The 19,588-nt window shown below is 36.0% G+C and overlaps 1 protein-coding gene across 1 annotated transcript in view; it reads right to left on the reverse strand.

Moving 5' to 3' along the window:
- The window catches only part of MTA3 (metastasis associated 1 family, member 3), a gene marked incomplete at its 3' end in the record, with an annotated part of 101,003 nt that overhangs the window by 54,321 nt on the left and 27,094 nt on the right, over window positions 1–19,588 (reverse strand). The window contains exons 5-6 of the mRNA XM_009579120.1: window positions 9,840–9,903; window positions 8,526–8,643 (exon numbers count right to left, since the gene is read on the reverse strand). Coding sequence (XP_009577415.1) covers window positions 8,526–8,643; window positions 9,840–9,903 — 182 coding nt within the window. The remainder of the gene's footprint in view (window positions 1–8,525; window positions 8,644–9,839; window positions 9,904–19,588) is intronic.

Genomic DNA, 19,588 nt, shown 5'->3' on the forward strand with positions numbered 1-19,588 from the left:
ACAGCACTAGGAAGAAATTTAACTCTATCCCAGCCAAAACCAGGACATCTGAACATCACCCAGAATTTACAGCTTAAATTTCCCCAACCGCTCCCCTTCTTCCTATTAAGTGCTCAGCTACTTACACCTCCATTAATTCTAAAATGCCTTGCCTTCAAGGAATGGAACCAACTGGATATTTTAAGATGAAAAGAGGGACTCTGGGTTTTTATACAGATACTGTGAATCTAGTTTATAATTTTATTTATTAAAAAGAAAAAAAAAGCTTTGAACAGAATGCCTTTCCTACAGGCTACTTCTTCCTCCATTTCAGAGGCTCTAATTCCTCTTCCTCTCTCTGTCTTAGTAAGAGGGTAGTCCTCTTCCCTACCAACTCCAAACTCTTTGTACTGCTTTAAATGGCCAGAGAGTACCTGTGTCAGATTCCTGCTCCATAAAGAACTCCCCAGAACACAGTGGTCTCCTTTTAAACCTAGATACATCAGATAAGCAGCACTGGGCTAGGAACAGGACTGCAGCTGGGAGGGGACCATTAGCATGAGAAAAATTCCATGCAGCAGTACACAGACATCCCCATAACAGTGACTCTAATTAAGATCAGCCCTCCAGGCTAATTAAAACAGGGATTTGCAAACAGTTTGCCACTGCTGGTGGCAGTACTCAATTAGGACTAGCAGTACTTAGTACTAGCAGCCAGTTCTCTAGATAAACCTCTAAACCTAATCATTCCCCACCACACCTGTCAACCTCTTGATGCTTGTCTCCTTCCACATACCTCTGCATGGAGACTAAAATCTCATTTCCCACCAACTGCCAATCAACCCTAACCCTTCGTGCATCCATCATCACATTTCCCACTCTGACATGCCTCTGTTTTGCCTAGTGATCTCTAGCTCCACATGACATACTCAGCATCCTTACTGCAGGCACTACCAGCAGAGCCGGATGAGCTGACAGAAGCTGCTGCTATACACAGGCAATTAATTAGCAGTAAAACGTTCTTACCAGGCACTTTCCACTGTTCAGATAAGCGTGTCCACACTGATAGCTGCGAACAGCTGCCACTGTGATGCTGCCCACGATAACATAGGTTGGGAATCTTTGTGTGCCCAAAGACACCCTTCAACCACCTGAACAACTTAAGACGGGTAGATAAAGTTCAGAGGTTAACTCCCTCTACAATCTACTTTCTAGCTGGTGGTTTTGTGCTAAATCTCAGAAATTACCCCATGTTTTCATGAGAGAAACAAGATTTTTAAAGGTTAGTAGTTGCTCTGTTAACTGAATCATACTATGCATGTTATACTTTTTCTTACATTGCAGTATTATAATCTAATTATACTGAAGGCTGTTTGGTAGGTATTAACGTTGTTAGCTTAACATTAGTGTTTGCACTTCCTAATCTTTGGGTGTTCCTTTTATTTTTAGACTGAGATTTGCTAAAAGCTCAACATATTGTCTCAAGCCTTTATGGAAAAGTCAGCTGAAACTGAGCATGCTAATGGCAACAACTGAACACATACAAAGAAGTTATCTATTACCCAACATCATCACTGGAGGGAAGGTGACTAAGTAGCAGTTTGAGGTTTCTCTTGCAGCTTCTGTTAATGAACAATGACCGTAGGTAAGCACAGAAAAAGATGTGGCCTATGATCATTTTTGAAGCATAGGTGTTTTGATTAAATGACTGTCCACTCACGTGCTTGTTTAGTAAGAGGTAAACTACCAGTCCCAACTCTGGAAGCACTGCCCCAGGATAAAAGGCAGAACACTGTGGGCTGAATCTCATCAGCAGGTTGTTAAGCTGGAGCACCATAGTAGAATCTGTTCCAATTGGAAGGGATCTCAGGAGGTCTCTAGCTCAACCTCCTCCTCAAAGCAGGCTCAGCTGTGAGGTCAGACCAGAGCTTTATCCACTTGGGTATTGAAAACCTCTAAGGACAAAGATGACACAACCTCCCTGGGTACTTGCTCCATCACCTGACCATCCTCATGGGAAAAAAAATTCTGCTCATGGCCATTCTGAACATCTCATTTCAAGTTATGTCTCTTTTATCTCATCCTTCCACTACGCACCTCTGTCAAGAACCTGTCTGTCATCTCAACAATCTCCCCGCAGTCACTGGGCGGGCTGCTGTTGGTCCCCCCCTCGAAGCCATCTCTTCTCTAGGTTGAACAAGCTCAATTCCCTCAGCCTGTCCTTGCAGGGCAAGTGCTCTAGCCCCAAGAAGTGTGATGGCCTCCAATGAACTTACTTCAGTTTATTAATAACTTTCCCATATTGGGGGACCCAAACCGCAGTATCTAGATGTGATTTAATGAGTGCTCAGTAAAAGGGGATGATCACTTTCCTTGATCTACTGGCTATGTGCCAGGTGACACAGCCCAGAATGCTGCTGGCCCCTTTCACTCCAGCGTACACTGCTGGCTTACATCCCCTTGCTGTCTGCCAGCACCCCAGGGCCTTTCCCACAGAGCTGCTCCCCTCAGACCCTTTGTCCCCCAATAAATCTCACACACTTACGAAATATATGAGTAAGAGTTACCTTCATATGCTATAGTTCTCCCTTCAGCTACAACAAAATTAAAGTCAAATCTCAAGCCACATAAGAAGAAAACTGTCCTTGTGATTGAGACACTACCAGATGTAGGGTTAATTATGGTCTAAGTTTTTTAGTCTTGTCACTCTTCTTTCATCCTCCTATTTGCGACAACATTGTCCAAATTTCAGAGGGCATTCAAATAACTGAAGTTTTCTCAGATAATCAATAGAGTCAAAAGGTCTATAAACTACGTACGGGTCTAAGACCTTGGCAATGTGACCTATTTAAAAAGGGAGCAAAAAAGAGAAATTCAAGTTAACCGTTAGCAGAGAAATCAAATTAATTCTCTGCACTTGTGATGACTGGACAAAACTGGAGAGATTCACATGCTTCATGAGAGACCTAAAAGAAGATCTACCTCAAAATGAAGCATCTGTAGAAGAGGTTACAGAACAATTATACAATATGAACATTAACAAGTTATTTGAGTTTGGACAAGCATCCTCTCAAGACTTCTACAGGAACTCAAGGATACAATAGCCACTAATAGTGACATGTGAACTCAAATACATTTGTGTTACCTAGGGTGTGAAGGAGGGTATATGGGCTAAAGGAAAATCATGGGCAACTAAGCTCACAGCTTTACTAGCCAAATTAGTAGAAATTGCAACAAAGATACATTGGAGATAGGTCAGCATGCCTTTTATAAAGAGAAATCACACCTCACTACTTATTGAAGTTCTGCAAAGAGATCATAGAGATATGTAGGAAGTTCAAGGTGACAGCCTACTGGATTTCTAATAGGCTTTAAAGAAGTTTTAAGAAAACTAAGAAACCACAAGAGACACTATCATCTGCATGGATAAAGAGCTGACGGTATGATTCAGCATGGTTCATTAAGAACAACCATGGTGGGCCAAGTTTTCGCGAAAACACCTATTTCAACATTCAAATGTTTTACATTGTCTAACAAAGCACTGTTCTACCAAATCCTGATACACAAAAGGTTCATTCATTATTGCTTGACAAAGTAAATGTAACATCAGAAAATTTCAACAAATTACACTTAGTCTCTAATTTTCTTTAAAATCATAGGAGATAGTTATTCCAAATTTTATTAGTTTTCTTGAAAACACAACTTAGTATTTTTTGTTTGTTTTTTTTTAGCCAGAGAATTACTCCAAATAGTTTCACTAGACTTATGTATCATGACCAGAACACAGTCACGATAAAGTCCTTTGTTAGGTTTATTTAGAAAATATCCTTTGCTTCAGAAGTTTTAATCGAGCTTTGACAGACAGGGGAACAATTATTGAGCTCTGTTGGCTTTGTCCCAGTCTTTCCACCTGATTCACAACCCTATGAATAAATAAAAGTAAGCCATTACTTAAGAAACTACTGATTTGGCCAATGAGGTTCTTTTAAATACTTGGCTTCCCTATCTATAACAACACTTTGACTGTATTTGTTTAGCTAAGCTGTCATGTATTTTACTGTGTGACAACTACAATTAGACCTACGATAGCATGCATGAGGCAGAAAGACTAGTGCAGGCACATGAGAGAAACATTTTTTTTAATGCATTAAAAGAAATCCTGTAGAGGGAAAAAAAAAAAAAAATTTTTCCAGTTTCTCCCATTCTTGAGCATTATCCTACTTCATGAACTATATCTCTAATGCTTATGCTGGTACTTTTCCCTCTCTCATTCTCTGCTTTCTAGCCAACCATGTAACAGAACTTGTCACTGCATCAGTTGTTCCGCTGCTGAGAAATACTGGTTGAAATGCCAGGATTTAAAAACATTTGGTTTTAAATAGATCAACTTGTGAGATAGGGAAGGATCAGTATTCCACTGAAGTCCATGAAGTATCTAAATTGATCTGCCTTGGAGCAATTTCCCTGACCTTGCTCACACTTGTATTTCCCTCTACACAACACAGGAATGAATAAAATCTGTTAGTTAAAGGTGATAGCTATTTGATCATATTCAGAACAATTTATAAAAGTATGCCTTTTAACCAAATAATGATGACAATAATGACTTGCCCAAAGCAAAACTGTATAGGGTTTTTTTGTTGTTTGTTTGGTTTTTTTGTTTTGTTTTGTTTTTTGAACTTACTAGTCACATGTTTTATAACTTGCTGATCAAATACAGTAGCTGGATGCACCAGACAGCAGCTTCTGGCCATCACATGCAGAGAACCAGGTACCTTGCTCCTAGACGGCAGAGTAGGGATGCTTGAAACAAGATACTCGTTGTCCAAATGCATGCTTTGGTTCTCCGAGATAAACCTTTTTATTCTTGCTTTGTACAGAGGAGCAGAATGTTACCCCACACTGGAAACAGATTTGAAAATAAACAACTGCTGTATTCACAGAATAAGCCACTGGAGAATGTGTTGTTAAAAGCAGAGAAAGGACCTTCTTTACTATCATACTAGCCAGAATTTGAGTCAATGCTGTAGAATATAGTCTCCTGTTCTCCGCTGTAGTAAGAGCGACTAAAAAGACTCTCAAAATCTTCGAACCAGAGTCTAGAAAGACTGGAGCACTTGGCACTGGGGGGAGAAGGAAGGGTTTCACACAACCATAATATCATTCAAATCTGACAACTTTCATCATAGTTTTACTCTCAAAGATGCTCATAACAGAAGTCATAAGAGACTGCTGAAAGAAATCTGGTCTGGTCTTTCTCTGAAGTTATAGTCTTCACTAAATGTGTAATCTAAGCGATTTAGCTAAACCACTACAAACAAAAGCAGCATAGATAAACAAGACTTAGGCATTTTCAATTGGATTTAAATTTTGTTTGTATTTACTGTAACTGCATAGAGGATTTATGATTCACTGTATCTCAAAGTGGAAAAACAGTTGGATCTGTAATACTTCATTATGTATCTGGATTTTAATAAACCTTTTAGTCTTTTAAAAAGAAAACATTCTTTCCATTTCAAAAATTAAAGAGAAATATAAAGTTATCCAATTCACCCATGGGGTGGGGTGGGGAGGAGAAGGTATGCTGCATTATCCAAAGTTTAGCCTAAGCACCACGTTTTGGAGTGTTTTATTCAAGGACAGAAAAATGGTACCATCAACGCGGGGGGGGAACCTATTCCTACCAAAAAAAAAAAAAGCATATAGTTCTCCAATAAACACTAAAAGAAAAAGACAGTAGTCCATTTAGACAGAACATAAATTATCACAGTACTGAGAAAATGCAAGCAATTTCGATTTTTAATCTACTAGAATACATCAGCGTGTTTATATCAAAATAATTTAATGTTTACAGAAGATGTGGAAGGGCTTTCACAGTTCAAAGAACTTTTTCATTTTTCAGCCACTTTGTGACTGGTCTTCTGAAAGCTAATCTGAACTGGCATGTTTTAAGTCGTTTGAATAGGATTTATATACCAGTAACTTTTAAAATAAAATAACTGATGGTGTGCGAATCTTCGATTTTTCTAAATTTTTTTTTTTTTAAATGGCTTTGGGGGTTTTCTGTAAACATAAAATATGCCTACCAACCTTCAAAAAGGTATACTTGCTTTACATTAAAATTGGCATGACAAATTTTACGTGTGAATAAAGTTAGTAATGCTTTCTATTTCATTATATAATACTATTATTAGATGACATAAAACCTCATTTTTCTCAAGTGATCTCTGAATGACTTCAAGTTGTCTAAATTCTTTCTTTTTATTTAAGGTGATTGCTCTAGGCTTTTAGTTTTAAAGAGTCATACATTAAGGCATAATGATTTGGACATACAGACCATTAGCCACTTTTAAAAATACAGGCTGAAAAATTTATTTCAAGATTCAGAAATCTTCACAGAATCCTGTATTTTCCAAACGTATCTATTTTATTCTATTAATTTTAAACATTGTGTAGATTTGTTTTAATGAATGAAAAGGCTTGACAGTGAATGGATTAACTTTCAGGCTGTCAGCTTACATAAAGACACAGTAATAGCTGAATCATCTTTTTCTTTTCCTTGGAGGTCAGGCGGCTACGGAAACATTTAGATAACAATCAGTCAAAACTACAATAATTCAGATATTTTTATCCTCTTAAAACCAAACTCTTTTTTCCACCAGCCACTGAAAATAAGCACAGATTAATCCAACTAAACTGCCAAAGAAGTTCTCTGTATACCACCAGATCTTTGCTTTGTGGGCAACTTGGTGTTTCTGAACCTTAATAACTGATGGACTATTATTGCCTACTAAAGACAGCAAGAAGACTGCATCACTTATCGCATTTTGGGGATTAATGGGGAGTGAGAAAAACAAGACAGTAAAACACAGTGAAATTCTGCCTTCATGATGTAAGAGAAAGATCTTCTACTCATTTAACTGAATCAAGGATTTAACTCAGAAAGTTAAGCTCCAGAAGAACTTAGTAACTTAACTTTTAATAAATATAGAATTTAATTTTAGAAAAAAATTAAAGTAAAATTTCCATGGGAAAAACATTTACTATATATGCAATATTCACTATTCCATAATTAGGCTCTGTCTTTAGTAATTTAAGTAGCAGAATTCAATAGGGAAATCAGCAGGGAAAGACTTCCTGCCTGCCAGACAACCCCGCCTCATCCTGAAAACCCAATAATTCAACCACCTACTTCAGAAACACATCAATACTTCCTGGCTACTTGATACACACATTGAGACAGTCATTTTCTCTTGGTCCTCTGGGAAGCTTTCCTCTTGAGCGTATGAATGTCTGCATAATTATTTGTTTCCCTATGACAGGCACATTTTACAGCAAGCATAGCAGCCTATCATATTCCAGTCATAAACTTGTTCTGAAATAAGTCTGTTCACCTTATAAACAAATCTGGAAAAGACTTCCTACAGTTTATTTCTGGTTATTAAAGAAAAGTCAGAATAATAATGGAGGTGAGCTACTAAATGGCATCCGTCGTAAAATAATCTGCCACCTGCCAGAAATCAAATAATTCTTGTTTTATACATTTCATTAAATAAGCTTTGTAGAAGTAATACTAGTTTTGTATGAAAGAAAAAGCATAGCAGAAAAAAAAGCCCATAATGTATGGAAAACACATCATTTAAGGTTATAAATATACATATTTGGGGCATTCAGAACTCCTTTGACTTAGTGCAAGCAATATTCCTGTCACATAATCTTTCTTATTAAGGAATAAATACTAAGATTCTTGAAAACAGTATCTATGTTTAGATACTTCTCAGGAAACTTTTTCTTTTGTTAGCACTCAATGTAGAGTGCACATTTCACTGACAAAACCAGCTCATTTTAAAATTTACTAAGTAAATATAATTGCAAACGTAACAAGACACAGCTGCTCATGTCTCTTAAATAACACCCAAATACTAAATAAATATTGTACTTGAAATTTTGTTTAAAAGAATAAAGTTCCTATGTAGCAAAAGACTAAGGCACAGGTAGTTGTGCTAGATTATAAATAAATAAAATAAAATTTTAAAAACACCAGTGATTTTAAAGATATGCCAATGCTTGAAACATTTGTTTCAGTCCTGCTACAAAGCAGACAAAATGCTTGGATGAAAGCCAGTATTTTAAAATAAAACGACACAAAGACGTATTATCTATGCAGAGCCTGTTTTAAAAGGGAAAGAATACATTTTTCACTTATTTTGTTACCATGTTGTTATTCTACAAAATGGGTTGGTCCCCTACATCTTCTTTCCACGAGGCCTATATCAAAGAACTAACTGGACTGTACAATTAAATAAACAAACATTGAATGCCTAAATCGTGTTACACACAAGCTTGAAACAGATAATATCTTTTCAACAGCGATTCAAGTATCCTTTCTTTCTTTCTTCATAGTATCTACTGGTATTTGTCAATCTTCTAAGACCTACTATTTTACTTTCTCTGCCTTTATGCTGATTAGTTTAGTTTAGAAGTCAGCATATAATAATGCAAGATGAGGATTTTTTTTTTTGCCTAATCAAAGATCATGTATTTACCTTCTGCAAGCATGTCTGGCACATCTGCTTGATATCTAGGCCCCACTCTGATTTCTCCCTTGTCTGCTAAAAGCGTTTTCAGTGATGGATCATACACCAATGAATAAAAAAAAGTATCCTAAAAAAGAAGACACATTTGCAACAGCATAATGATTTTCAAAATTAGTTTGTAAATCTGTATCACCTTCCACCTGGAAATATTAAAGTAACCCCCTTCACACACTTTTACAGAGCACAGGTTTGGTACATTAATCCTTATTTTAAATAATGCAGATGTTTCATGAGTACTTTTAAACGGCTAATTGAAGCTTTTCTCATTGCTAGGAGTTATTTCAGAACAGAGCAATAATGAAGAGATTCATACACAAAAATGTATCAATGGATTTGAAAAGAATTAATATTAATTGCTTTCTGAATTTAACGTGTTTCCTCCCCTAAATACCTCTACCATACTGCCTTTGCATCATAAATTAGTCTCAAAAAGTATAAAACGCTGTCAATGTCTAAAAACGGGTTACACAAAAACAGTATTGACATATCTGGCACAGTCACCTGAAGAATAGGGCAGGTCCTGGTTTCAGAAACATTTTTACTGATTATCAGTGGTTTTGGTGTAGAAATTTTAAAATAAAGACATGCTAATTTCAGCTAAAAAACACTGTCTGCCTGATGCTGTATTAAGACACCCCGAAGAAAAATACGTTTATTTTGAAAGGTATTTTGCAATAAAATTATCTTTCAAATTCTTGGGGAATTTTAATTTTCTTCCCCTCTGGTAAGGCTAAGCACCTTAAGTTCCTTCCACAGGAAATGAAAGGTGAGGAGACACTTTCCATACAGTACTTCAGAGCCCTTAAAATTTAACTCCTATGCTAAGTTGCCTTCTACAGGCGCCTCTCTTGCTCTCTCTGTCCATTGACTATAGAAGATTCTTCTTTCTAGAACACCTCTAGGAAAAAAAAAGAAATTGAAAAAAGGAAAAAATAAGGAGAAAAAAAAGCCATGTGAATTCCCTCTTAACTATCCACTACAGAAAAAAGTCTGTATATTTTTCTTTTGTAAGACACCATATGAATTACTTCAAATTAATTATTTTCTAAATACAACCACATTCATAATAAAACCATTACTTAAGAGGGTCAATTAAGTTTTTATCCAGTAACACTTTTAAAAGTGTTTTCAACAACATAGTTTTTCTAACTTATCATTCAAGAAAATACTTTCAAAGTTTCATTCGCCTATTTATTAAACATACAGCCATAAAAAGACCATAAACCCATCCCAATATTTACCCAAATAGAAGTCACATATTACCTCTTTCTCCAGATATGACAGCACAGATTCTGTCTCATTCAGAAGTGCAACACTGCATTTTCCCCTACACAAACATAAGGGAGAACTGTCACTTTGTAAAAAGGTCAAATTTTTATTAAATCAGGAAGTTATTTGCAACAAAACAATCCAGACATACTTTAAACTTTTACATTAAAAATATAGTAAAATGCACTTTGCCATACTTTTAAGATACCAAAATTAACATGAAAGCAACAAAATGAATGGCTGTACTGACCCAAGCACTCAAATACATAAGAATTCTGTAGAACTGGAAAACAGTTTCAGAAATAGAGAAGCAATAAAGGAACAACAGGTACTATGGCAAACAATAAATACACATAGAACTAATATAAAGGCCTGGATGAATGAAACATCACCTCCAAGTGACTCACCTCCAGTAAGTTCAGTGCCTAATTTGAAAACAAATAACCCAAACTAGAAACAATACAAGGTTTTACCAATGGCCTGTAAAAGTAAAGTACTTTTCTTTTTTGAATGGAATTATTTTTAATAATTAATCATGGAATTCTATTCGTTTCTTCTATGGCCACATTAAAATGCTAACAACCACACTTTTCTGCTGGCTGCCAGTAGAAAGCTTCCCATTATTCAGTAGTGGTACAGATCTGCCCATATATAACACATGGAGATAATGCAATGGGAGTTTGATGCCACTATCCCTACCGCTTTCTCTTCCCCTCTCTCTCATCCCCTTCTCGCCTCCCCCAAGATTCCTTTGGCCTCAAATTCCTCTATCTCCAATTTCTCTGCAAAAAGCCTGCAGAATTATGTTTAACAAATGGTATTTTAAAGAAACACTCATAGATATGGATAAAAAATGTTAAGTGTGCTGATCATCTTGCAGGCAACTGGCATTTTTATGCTATTATTTTTAACTGAACTACCATTTTATAATAAATAATAATATATTATATACTATATGTATTATATATTACCCCTTAAATACATTACCTTGTATTTCATGCACCTAAGTTTTATTCAATTTCTATCAGTTTAGTCAGTATTTACCAGGAGGTTCCAGTGACCTTATACATGGCTATACTACCTCTGCCCAGAACACCCTTCTCCCACGGAACAGACCAGCACACAAATACAGAAAAGATACTTGTCTGCAGAGACCCCCTTGATTTTAAGATAACACCAAAGAACTTATTGTAAAAAGCTCATGTTTCAGTGAATGTTGACTGTTAAGCTCAACCATAAGCATTAAATGCCAATTGTTAACGGCTGATCATTAAGCGAACATACCCAGCTAATGTCTTATTCATTACCGCTGCACATCATAGGAAATGGGGTTAAACCACTCATTAAGTATATAACCTCCTGAATTTCTCTTAATCTCCGTATCTGTCAGGAGAACCATACCAACAAAGAGAAATGGTGGGAAGATGAGCAAGAAAAACCCGAGCACAAAACACAACAGCAGAGGAAAAGACTCCTGCAGTAGAGAACTAGGAAACCTTCTCTATACCCGACCATGTCTTTGACTGTTTTTTGAAGCTTCTGGCCTTGATAATTCCAGAATATGCACTTCTAAAAATTAATTATATTTTGTACCATGAAGTCAGTTTGTCAACTTTATTTGAACGGACTTTGGGTTTTTTATTAGTGTTAAAGGCTAAACAGGGGTCTACTTTTCCAGTTTGCTTCTGTTCCATATACCTCTAGTATGCTCCCTCTCCACTACACCCTACCCTTATTTAACTCCAATTATTGCAAAGGCATTCCTTCACTGTCATTGCATCTACAAGAGTATTTTTTTTAAATGACCTTATTGCTGGCCATTTAAAAAATTTCATTTTACTTCATTAAGAGGTACGATTAAACCCCCCGGCACATCTTCTAACTGAGTGAATGTCTATTTGACATCACTTTTCTTTGTACAGCATTTTAACCATCTAATGGCTGGAGTCACACACCCAGGTAACATTTTATATGCATATGTGATACCTCACATACATGGAGTAGAGTCTCAAAAAAGACAATACTAGAGGTACAGTAGTGGATAGCACGCTAAAATGAAAAAAAGCATTTGAAAACAGGTAAATTACGAAGTCAAAATTAGAAAAAATTATCTGTATTACAGTTACCAGTTTCTATCATCTAGAAACCTGAAATCCTTATTACAAATTATTTAGAATCTTTACCAAACGCATAAAAGCCTACCATTTATATATCTCCTCTTTCTCTCTTTTTTTTTTTCCATCAGAGGAAAAACCTCTCAGCCTATTGCAAATGGTCTAGTGGGTTGAACCAAGCATCTAGCTCATTATATTGTCTCTGGCATCTCTCAGTCATGGATGCCTAGGAAATAACTTAAGTGAATACAGATTTGCAGTGATATGCCCCTAAATATTCTCCAACCACCATTGCACTCTTCACCCTTTCTTCCAATACTAATAATCAAAATGCCCTGGAGAGAAAGTTAATGTGGTTTAAACCACATTACAACAAGACTTGGAGATCTTTCTCTAAGGCATGTATCTAAAAACCCAGAGCTTCTCTGGATTTAAATATAATATTCTTCTCCTCACAGTGTTCTGGAACTTCGTTCATTAATGTTTTTAAACAATTTCAGATAATTGGGACAGATGAAGCTGTATCAAATAAGGAATCAGTATAACAGGATAAATTCTGACTATTCTAACCTAGAGAGAGGGAAAAAAGGGGAGCTAGCTACCTACAGAGACAAGGAAAGTGAAAGAAAATATACACTGCATTTACCAGATTGTAAGATCAGTTACACACCAAAATAAAACTATACTTTGCTAGGATTGTACACTAGGATTTCTGAAAGTTTTGAGTATTATTTAGACAGGTAGAGTATAACGCCATAGTTTCATTGTTCTATTGGTGGAGTCTCCTGCCTGAAACGTGTCACAAAAACTAACCAAACTAAGGTAAAAATTACAAAGAATTACCCAGCTTTCGTGAAATGGAAAAAAAAAAAAAAAAAAAAAATTTGAAGAGTTGACTAATATTTATTCAGACATGAAACCTTCTTCCTCTTACCTGACTCTGATTCTCTGATTTAAGCTAGATTCCTCCACAAGCAGCATTCTTAACTTAACTGGTATCAACAGGGTGAATTACTACTAAATAGCATCAGAAGGGCTCAATGATGTTAAGATTACATACCTGATTTTGACCTTTTTCTCAAATAAAAAATATTCAGAAAAATTATTTTTACTTCCTACAGAATTGGGCATATTTATCTTGTGTGATAAATACTCTTGTTGAGGGAAAGTTTCAGATACCTCAGCAATGTACAAATAACCGCAAACAAAAAAAAAAACGTTAGCTTTTATGTCTCCACTTACAATTTAATTCGTATGAGACAAAATTGTCCCTTCAGAATCCTTTCTGCTCTTAGACGTACTTTGTATTTAAACTGGTCACAAATAAAAAGTTCTTCCATTGAGCTGACAACAATACCAACAAAACTTGTTATAGTATTAAGTCAGCCAGCAATAAAAAGTAATTTAGAGATCTTGCAGTAAAAGGAGACAACAAAGCTTGCCTATATACATGCTCATGGTGTTACCAGCCTCTATCATATAAACCACTCAGGATTCAATTGTTTCCCCTGTCCTAGGAAGCAGAGCTACAAGTTTTTAGTTTAAAGCATTAACCATGTGAAAGCTGTTTTCACATGTCACACCTTTCTTCACACCCATTCATTAGAAGCTCTTGTCTGCTTTTTTCTATCTTTCGGGTGACTCCACCAGTAGGTTGACAATTCCTGATCATTTACACCCATCAGCTAAGGGATGCCTAACGACCTATTTTTCCACACCTACAACCTACTTTCATACTTCAGTGAAGTCCTTCTATTACAGTATAGAAATGAGACTCAAACACTTTCCACAAAAATACTCTAAAATACTACTTTGGGAAAAATGCCTTAATGATTTTGTAGAAAAGGATTTCTTTAACAGCTATAGCAGAAAGCCAGGACCATATAGTCCTAAAACCAAAATGCTAACCATTTACAACCGGAACAGCAAAACACAGAAATGCTCATGAGGAATATAAGGAAATGGCAAGACATACTAGTCATCATGACAGTTAGAAGTCTCAGTGCAGTGAACATAAGGATTCCCCCCCTGCTCCTGTTTTGGGGAGCTATTTTTCTGTTCCTTTTTTTTGTTACTGTGGAATAAAGAAAAGTAGAATAAAGAGAAGGAACTAGAAAATAAATGGCAGCTTTGTGAGACACTCATAGATAAAACTGTCTTGGACAATTCAATAAGGAGGTAATGATACGATAGTATGAGAGTCCTGAAGGAGAGATTTCAAAGAGAGTAAGCAGAGATAGGACTTAATAGGCCTTGAAAACTAAAGACAAAGAAGCACCACGTTTGAGTGAGACCTAATGGAGGAATGAAAAACATGTGGGAACATAATTCAGGCAAGACCATGACAACGATCAACATTTAGAACAGAGAGTTACAACAAGACTTCCCTTACTAACCTGTTACGATGAATACACAAGACGATGACAACCAGCTCAAGAATTTAAGCGGTACGGAAAAAAGTGGTACCAAGACTATTATACAAGACAATGTTATGAAAAGATTTCAATATAGCCTGGTTAAACAACCTGGAACAAAACACCAAATTGTCCAGAAGATACACTTAATGCGTATCGGGGGGGGTGGGACGGGGTGGGACGGAATCAGACTTCTTGTTTGCACTGTCTGGATAATTGTCCTTTAAAAAGTTTTTTTCTTAAAGTCATCAAAAATACAGTTTCAAATCTTTACCAAAATTTAAAAAGCTCATGCAAACACTGATCTTTTAAAACTACCAAAATTAATTGAAATCAACAGCAACTGTTTTGATCTTTTGAAGTCCTTGTTTGTTTCTGCACAGCCCCTAATTTTAAACCAGTGGAAAGCTCTACAATTCCTGTTCTGCTATTCTTGCAGGCTATTTCTTCATGTTTTCACCAGATGAGTAAGACAGCCCACGAGATACAAATCTTATTTTAATAAGGATTTCTTGGGACAGGAGATATACAAACAAAAATTACAGAAAGAAATTGTAAAAGAAACAAAACAGTTAGTGCCTGTTAACCGGGACAAACCATAGGAGTGGAAAAGGCAACCTCATGGGTATGGTACCATGCCATGTAATTTCCCTATTGTAACGCAGATGCAGCTTGGGTGAGACTGATGCAGTGTAATAACTCTCAGAACTCATTGCTCTGGGTTCCCACCAAGTCAATGAAACTTGATATGCAGTGGTCATTCAGATACAAGTTGAAGAAAGAAAATAATATATGCAGACATGACCCCACAGATTCTGAAATTCTGCTATTAACAATTATTAATTGCTCTCCTGAATATGACAGGATGATGTTGGGTAATTCTTACAGATAAACCAATTGTCTCTTGCTGATCTTCATCAAGAAATGTTGGTCTCTCAGTAGAGATTTGGACCACAGAAGTGTGAGTCACTAGCTAGACAGCCTGAGAATAAAATAACAGGAGAGAATATTAGGAAATACTACACTTGTGAGGAAAATCTGATTTGATTTTAACATATGCTGTTACTTCAATGACAACCAGGGATTAAACTAAAAAGAAGGTGCATAATGAAGAGGGGTAGAAAGGTTTTTGTGCAGGAGTAGAACTCAAGAGTAACCTTTCCCATTTTCGGCATAAAGGGAAAGAAGGGGAAAAAGGTACAGATACTGAGTAGAGGAGGAGAGTGCTACCTTGAACAGGTTTTTCCTAAACTGTCTTAAATGGGAAAGTGTTTTGAAGATTTCCAATCAAAACAACCACTTTAAGCCAAGTCTTGATCCCTTACAACCAGTCTAAATTGCAATGATGATCACCAAACCACAGACTTGGTACTGTGGAGTCCAAAGAGCTTCTGCTAATTACATGAAATTGATTCCCCAGTTATGGGAAGCCAATACTAAGAGCACTTGTGTATTTTACTTTCAAGCACAGTTTAAGGGGCACAGAATGATGCTAACAGACATGTACCCAAGTCTTTATAGCAAATTTCAAGTTCTCCAGATTGCAAAGATACTTAGAGCTGGAAAGCAAGCTATTGCACAACACTAAAAACAAGAAAATAAAAGCATCATCATAGTGATTTTAATCTGCAACAGACCCTAACTAGAGTTTGATTTTTAAAATATTCAATCAATATCTAGAATTGACAGAAGAAAGATCTGCACTGTATTGATTCATACTTAATTGGCCTGAGTTTAACTCTGCTCATTTACAGAGCTGATTCAAACATGAGAAAAAAAACCAACCAAACAAAAAACATTTGATAGGTGAATACTACTGGGATCTGTGTCTCTAACAAAAGGGTGCCAACCTCCAAAACAGTACAAGTTTGTGTATCTGTTGTCAAAAGAGAGACTGATAAACTTCGTATTACCTGATTAACACATTCTTGATCAAATAAAATTAAAAACAGAATGCACAGCAAACTGATTTATGCACATCTAAATGAACCAGTAAATGCCTGGCATCTAAACATATACATAGATCACATGGATGGCCCAGGCTTTTTATGCTGCATGTGGCTTTTAGTCAAAGAATTCAGATTTTAATCTTAATTAGAGCTGGAGTGCTGATTTTGAGCACTCCAAATTGGTAAGATTTAAAGGCAGTCTCTTGGAGCAATCATGCACAACTGACATGGATTTAAAAGTAATTTGTAGATAATGTTCAATTTTTTTTGCATATTCTTAAGGTTCCAACTTCTATATAGTTCTCACCACTGTTGTCTAGTCACAATCTAAACAGGATAAAGCATTCCCAATGTGAAACAAATTTACAAAAGACAAAATTAAAGGAGACTTTGCATTCAGTAACAATTTCCACAGTTTATATGTTTAAACTACCACGTTGTTAGCTGAAGAGCCAAAGCATTCAACAACTCTACCAGAAGATCTTACCTTAATAGTTGTAGAAAATTTGAAGAAGTAAATGTATGGATCTATGAACATACACACATTTGAAACAAGCATTAATGCATCATCACTTAAAACCAGATTTACACTAATATTGTTCCAGTTTACATTACTGACTGAATCTTGTGTTCTGTAGCTGAGAAGGGTCTGCAAGAAAACACTGAGTAGAAGGAACAATGCACTGAGTACCATGGAGAGAGGTAAATGTTTTCTTGGCCTGGGCACAGTAAAACTACATGGTTTGGTATCTCAAAATAAGCATAACCATATATATACTTTCTATAAACTACTGTAGGAAACTCAAGTCATTGATATTTTTCCTCTAGGGATTAATTCATGCTATGAAGTAAAAAATTTGTTACCTTTTAGCACAGCAGCAGCAATGCACATGTATTGAACAAAAACACAGGAGGCTGGTTAGGAATGATTTTTCAGTGTGACATTACAAGGTCGCCCAGCTCAGAAGCAATGCACATCACTTCATGCAACTGAACTTAAAGTTTTGCACCATATGAAAGACTCCTACTTTGTAATTATGTCACTACAGGGAAATACATACTGATTTTCAGGTATTTAAGTGACAATCTTCCACTGATAAATACACTTTTTCTTATACTGTTACTAGTACTGGCTATTGACCACATCTGAAAACAAGATTCTGGCCTAGATTAAATTTTCATCTTAATTTGTGTAAGAATTCTCTGAATTCTATTGGAAAAGAAAAAAGAGACAAAAAAAAACCCCAAAAACCCCACACCAGACGTTTCAAAAGTCCCTTTGCTCTAAATAAACTCAATCCAGAAAGGAAGAATTCCTTTCTTAACAATCCAAATCATCAGGTAAGCACATGCCTATGCAAAGTAGATTCACTTCTTATCCAGTCTGATTTATGCCAGAAAATAAATCAGGCTTATAAAGTTCAAAGTAAGCTTTTAAAAACTAGCTAAAATCTGTATCTCATATATACACACACACACACATATGAGGTATATAAATGCATACACAACACGCACACCCCCTGTATGCCAGAAACTTCTAGTTAGCCAAGAATACCTCAGGATTTCTAGTTTTGGCAATACAACTCAATCCTAAAGTGCCATGCCTTAAAAAGTCACAACATTTCTTCTATAAAATGACCTGCCCTATCTGACTTGAGCTTCAAACCATTCGGTGTGTTTTAAATGAAGGAATCCCACATTCAGAAAAAAGTATTTCTCTACACCTTAGTTGTCTGACACAGCAATATTAGTGAGTCCTGATGAAATAATGAAGAAAGCACAGCATAAAGCAAGCTGTATGATAAAACTGAGTCATTTATTACGCATCTAAAAAGCATTACACTCTTATAGGCAGTTTGTAAGCACTACATGTTTTTATAAACTGCACACACTTTTTCTGATATGTCTACAAAGTGGCACCAACCAAAGTTTAGTCTACCCAGGAGTTAGGTGATAATTTAACAAAAAACAAACAACCCCCCCCCCCCCCCCCACAAAACAAAAAAAACCCACCACCAAACAGACAAACCCAAAAAACACCAAACTCTAAAAAATAAGACACTGTGTTCTGGAACTGCATTACTGATCAGAATGAGAGTAAAAATGTAAAAAAAAGAGAGTAAAAATGTATTAAACTAATATAGGGAAAAATTCCAGAACTGAGGGAAACCAAGATTCTTATAGCTTGATACTTTAGAAGTTTAAGTACACTTTTTTGTATGCTTACATGCAAAAATATGCAGAGGCTCTAATTTTCTTGATAAAAATTAAAGAACTCCTGTCATGATCAGACTATTCGGAAGTCTTTTAATGTCACACATGCACAGGCCTTCTGCAAAAATATTCAACTTCTCCCCAATTATATTAATCAGCTTTTAATAAAATGTTCTTATGCAATCACAATCTTTAAAAGGCTCATGAAGTCCTTTCTGTGTGGGAATGGAAGTAACAAACCAAGCCAAGAGCATCTTAAGATAGCTTTGGGGTTTGGTTTTTTTGTTGTTGGGTTTTGTTTTTTTTTTAAATAAAACCCATGGGGGTGGGGAGTGAGCGAGCAGCTGTGTGGTGCTTAGTTGCCAGCTGGGGTTAAACCACGACAGTATGTATGAGAAGGATTCATAAATTAGAAAGAACTGAAGATTTCAGAATCACAGTTCAGAAAGTTTTTCTGAACTAAGGCCATAGGTATATAGAAAGCTTGAATTTGCTGCTTATGCCAAGCAACAAATATAATCCTCTAAGAAATACAAAAAACACTTTGTTCATCCAATGACAGATTAAATAAATACTCCCCATTAAAGATTAGTGTGTAGGTTTGTTACAATTATTTGAATAACCTCCATGACAAACAAGCACATAATGCACAGGTGTCGTACACAGCCATGTTGAGTCCAGAAATCAAGCTCAGCAAGAATTTCAGCATCTTGAAATTGTGTCCAAGAAAAGCAAAAAGTACTCAGCGAAAACACAGTCTCCAGCAGAAAAAAAAAAAAGTATTAAAAAAATACTATGTGATCAGAATCCCTGCATTTATAGAAGAGTAGATTGGTACAAATACACATAGTTAGCAACTGATAAAACTACAAAGAATATGGTAAATTATCCATCACTTGGAAATTTTTCAACCAAGCATGGATATCTCGCTGAAATATACAATTTAATTCAAGCACAAACGGTTGGGATCATGTCAGCAGTCACTGCACAAAATTGTGTGGTCTGAATCAGGTAAAAGAGCAACTAAAAGGGTCATGACAATCCCTTAACCG

The sequence above is a fragment of the Fulmarus glacialis genome, unplaced genomic scaffold, assembly GCF_000690835.1.
Source record: "Fulmarus glacialis isolate BGI_N327 unplaced genomic scaffold, ASM69083v1 scaffold17870, whole genome shotgun sequence".
NCBI lineage: Eukaryota > Metazoa > Chordata > Aves > Procellariiformes > Procellariidae > Fulmarus > Fulmarus glacialis.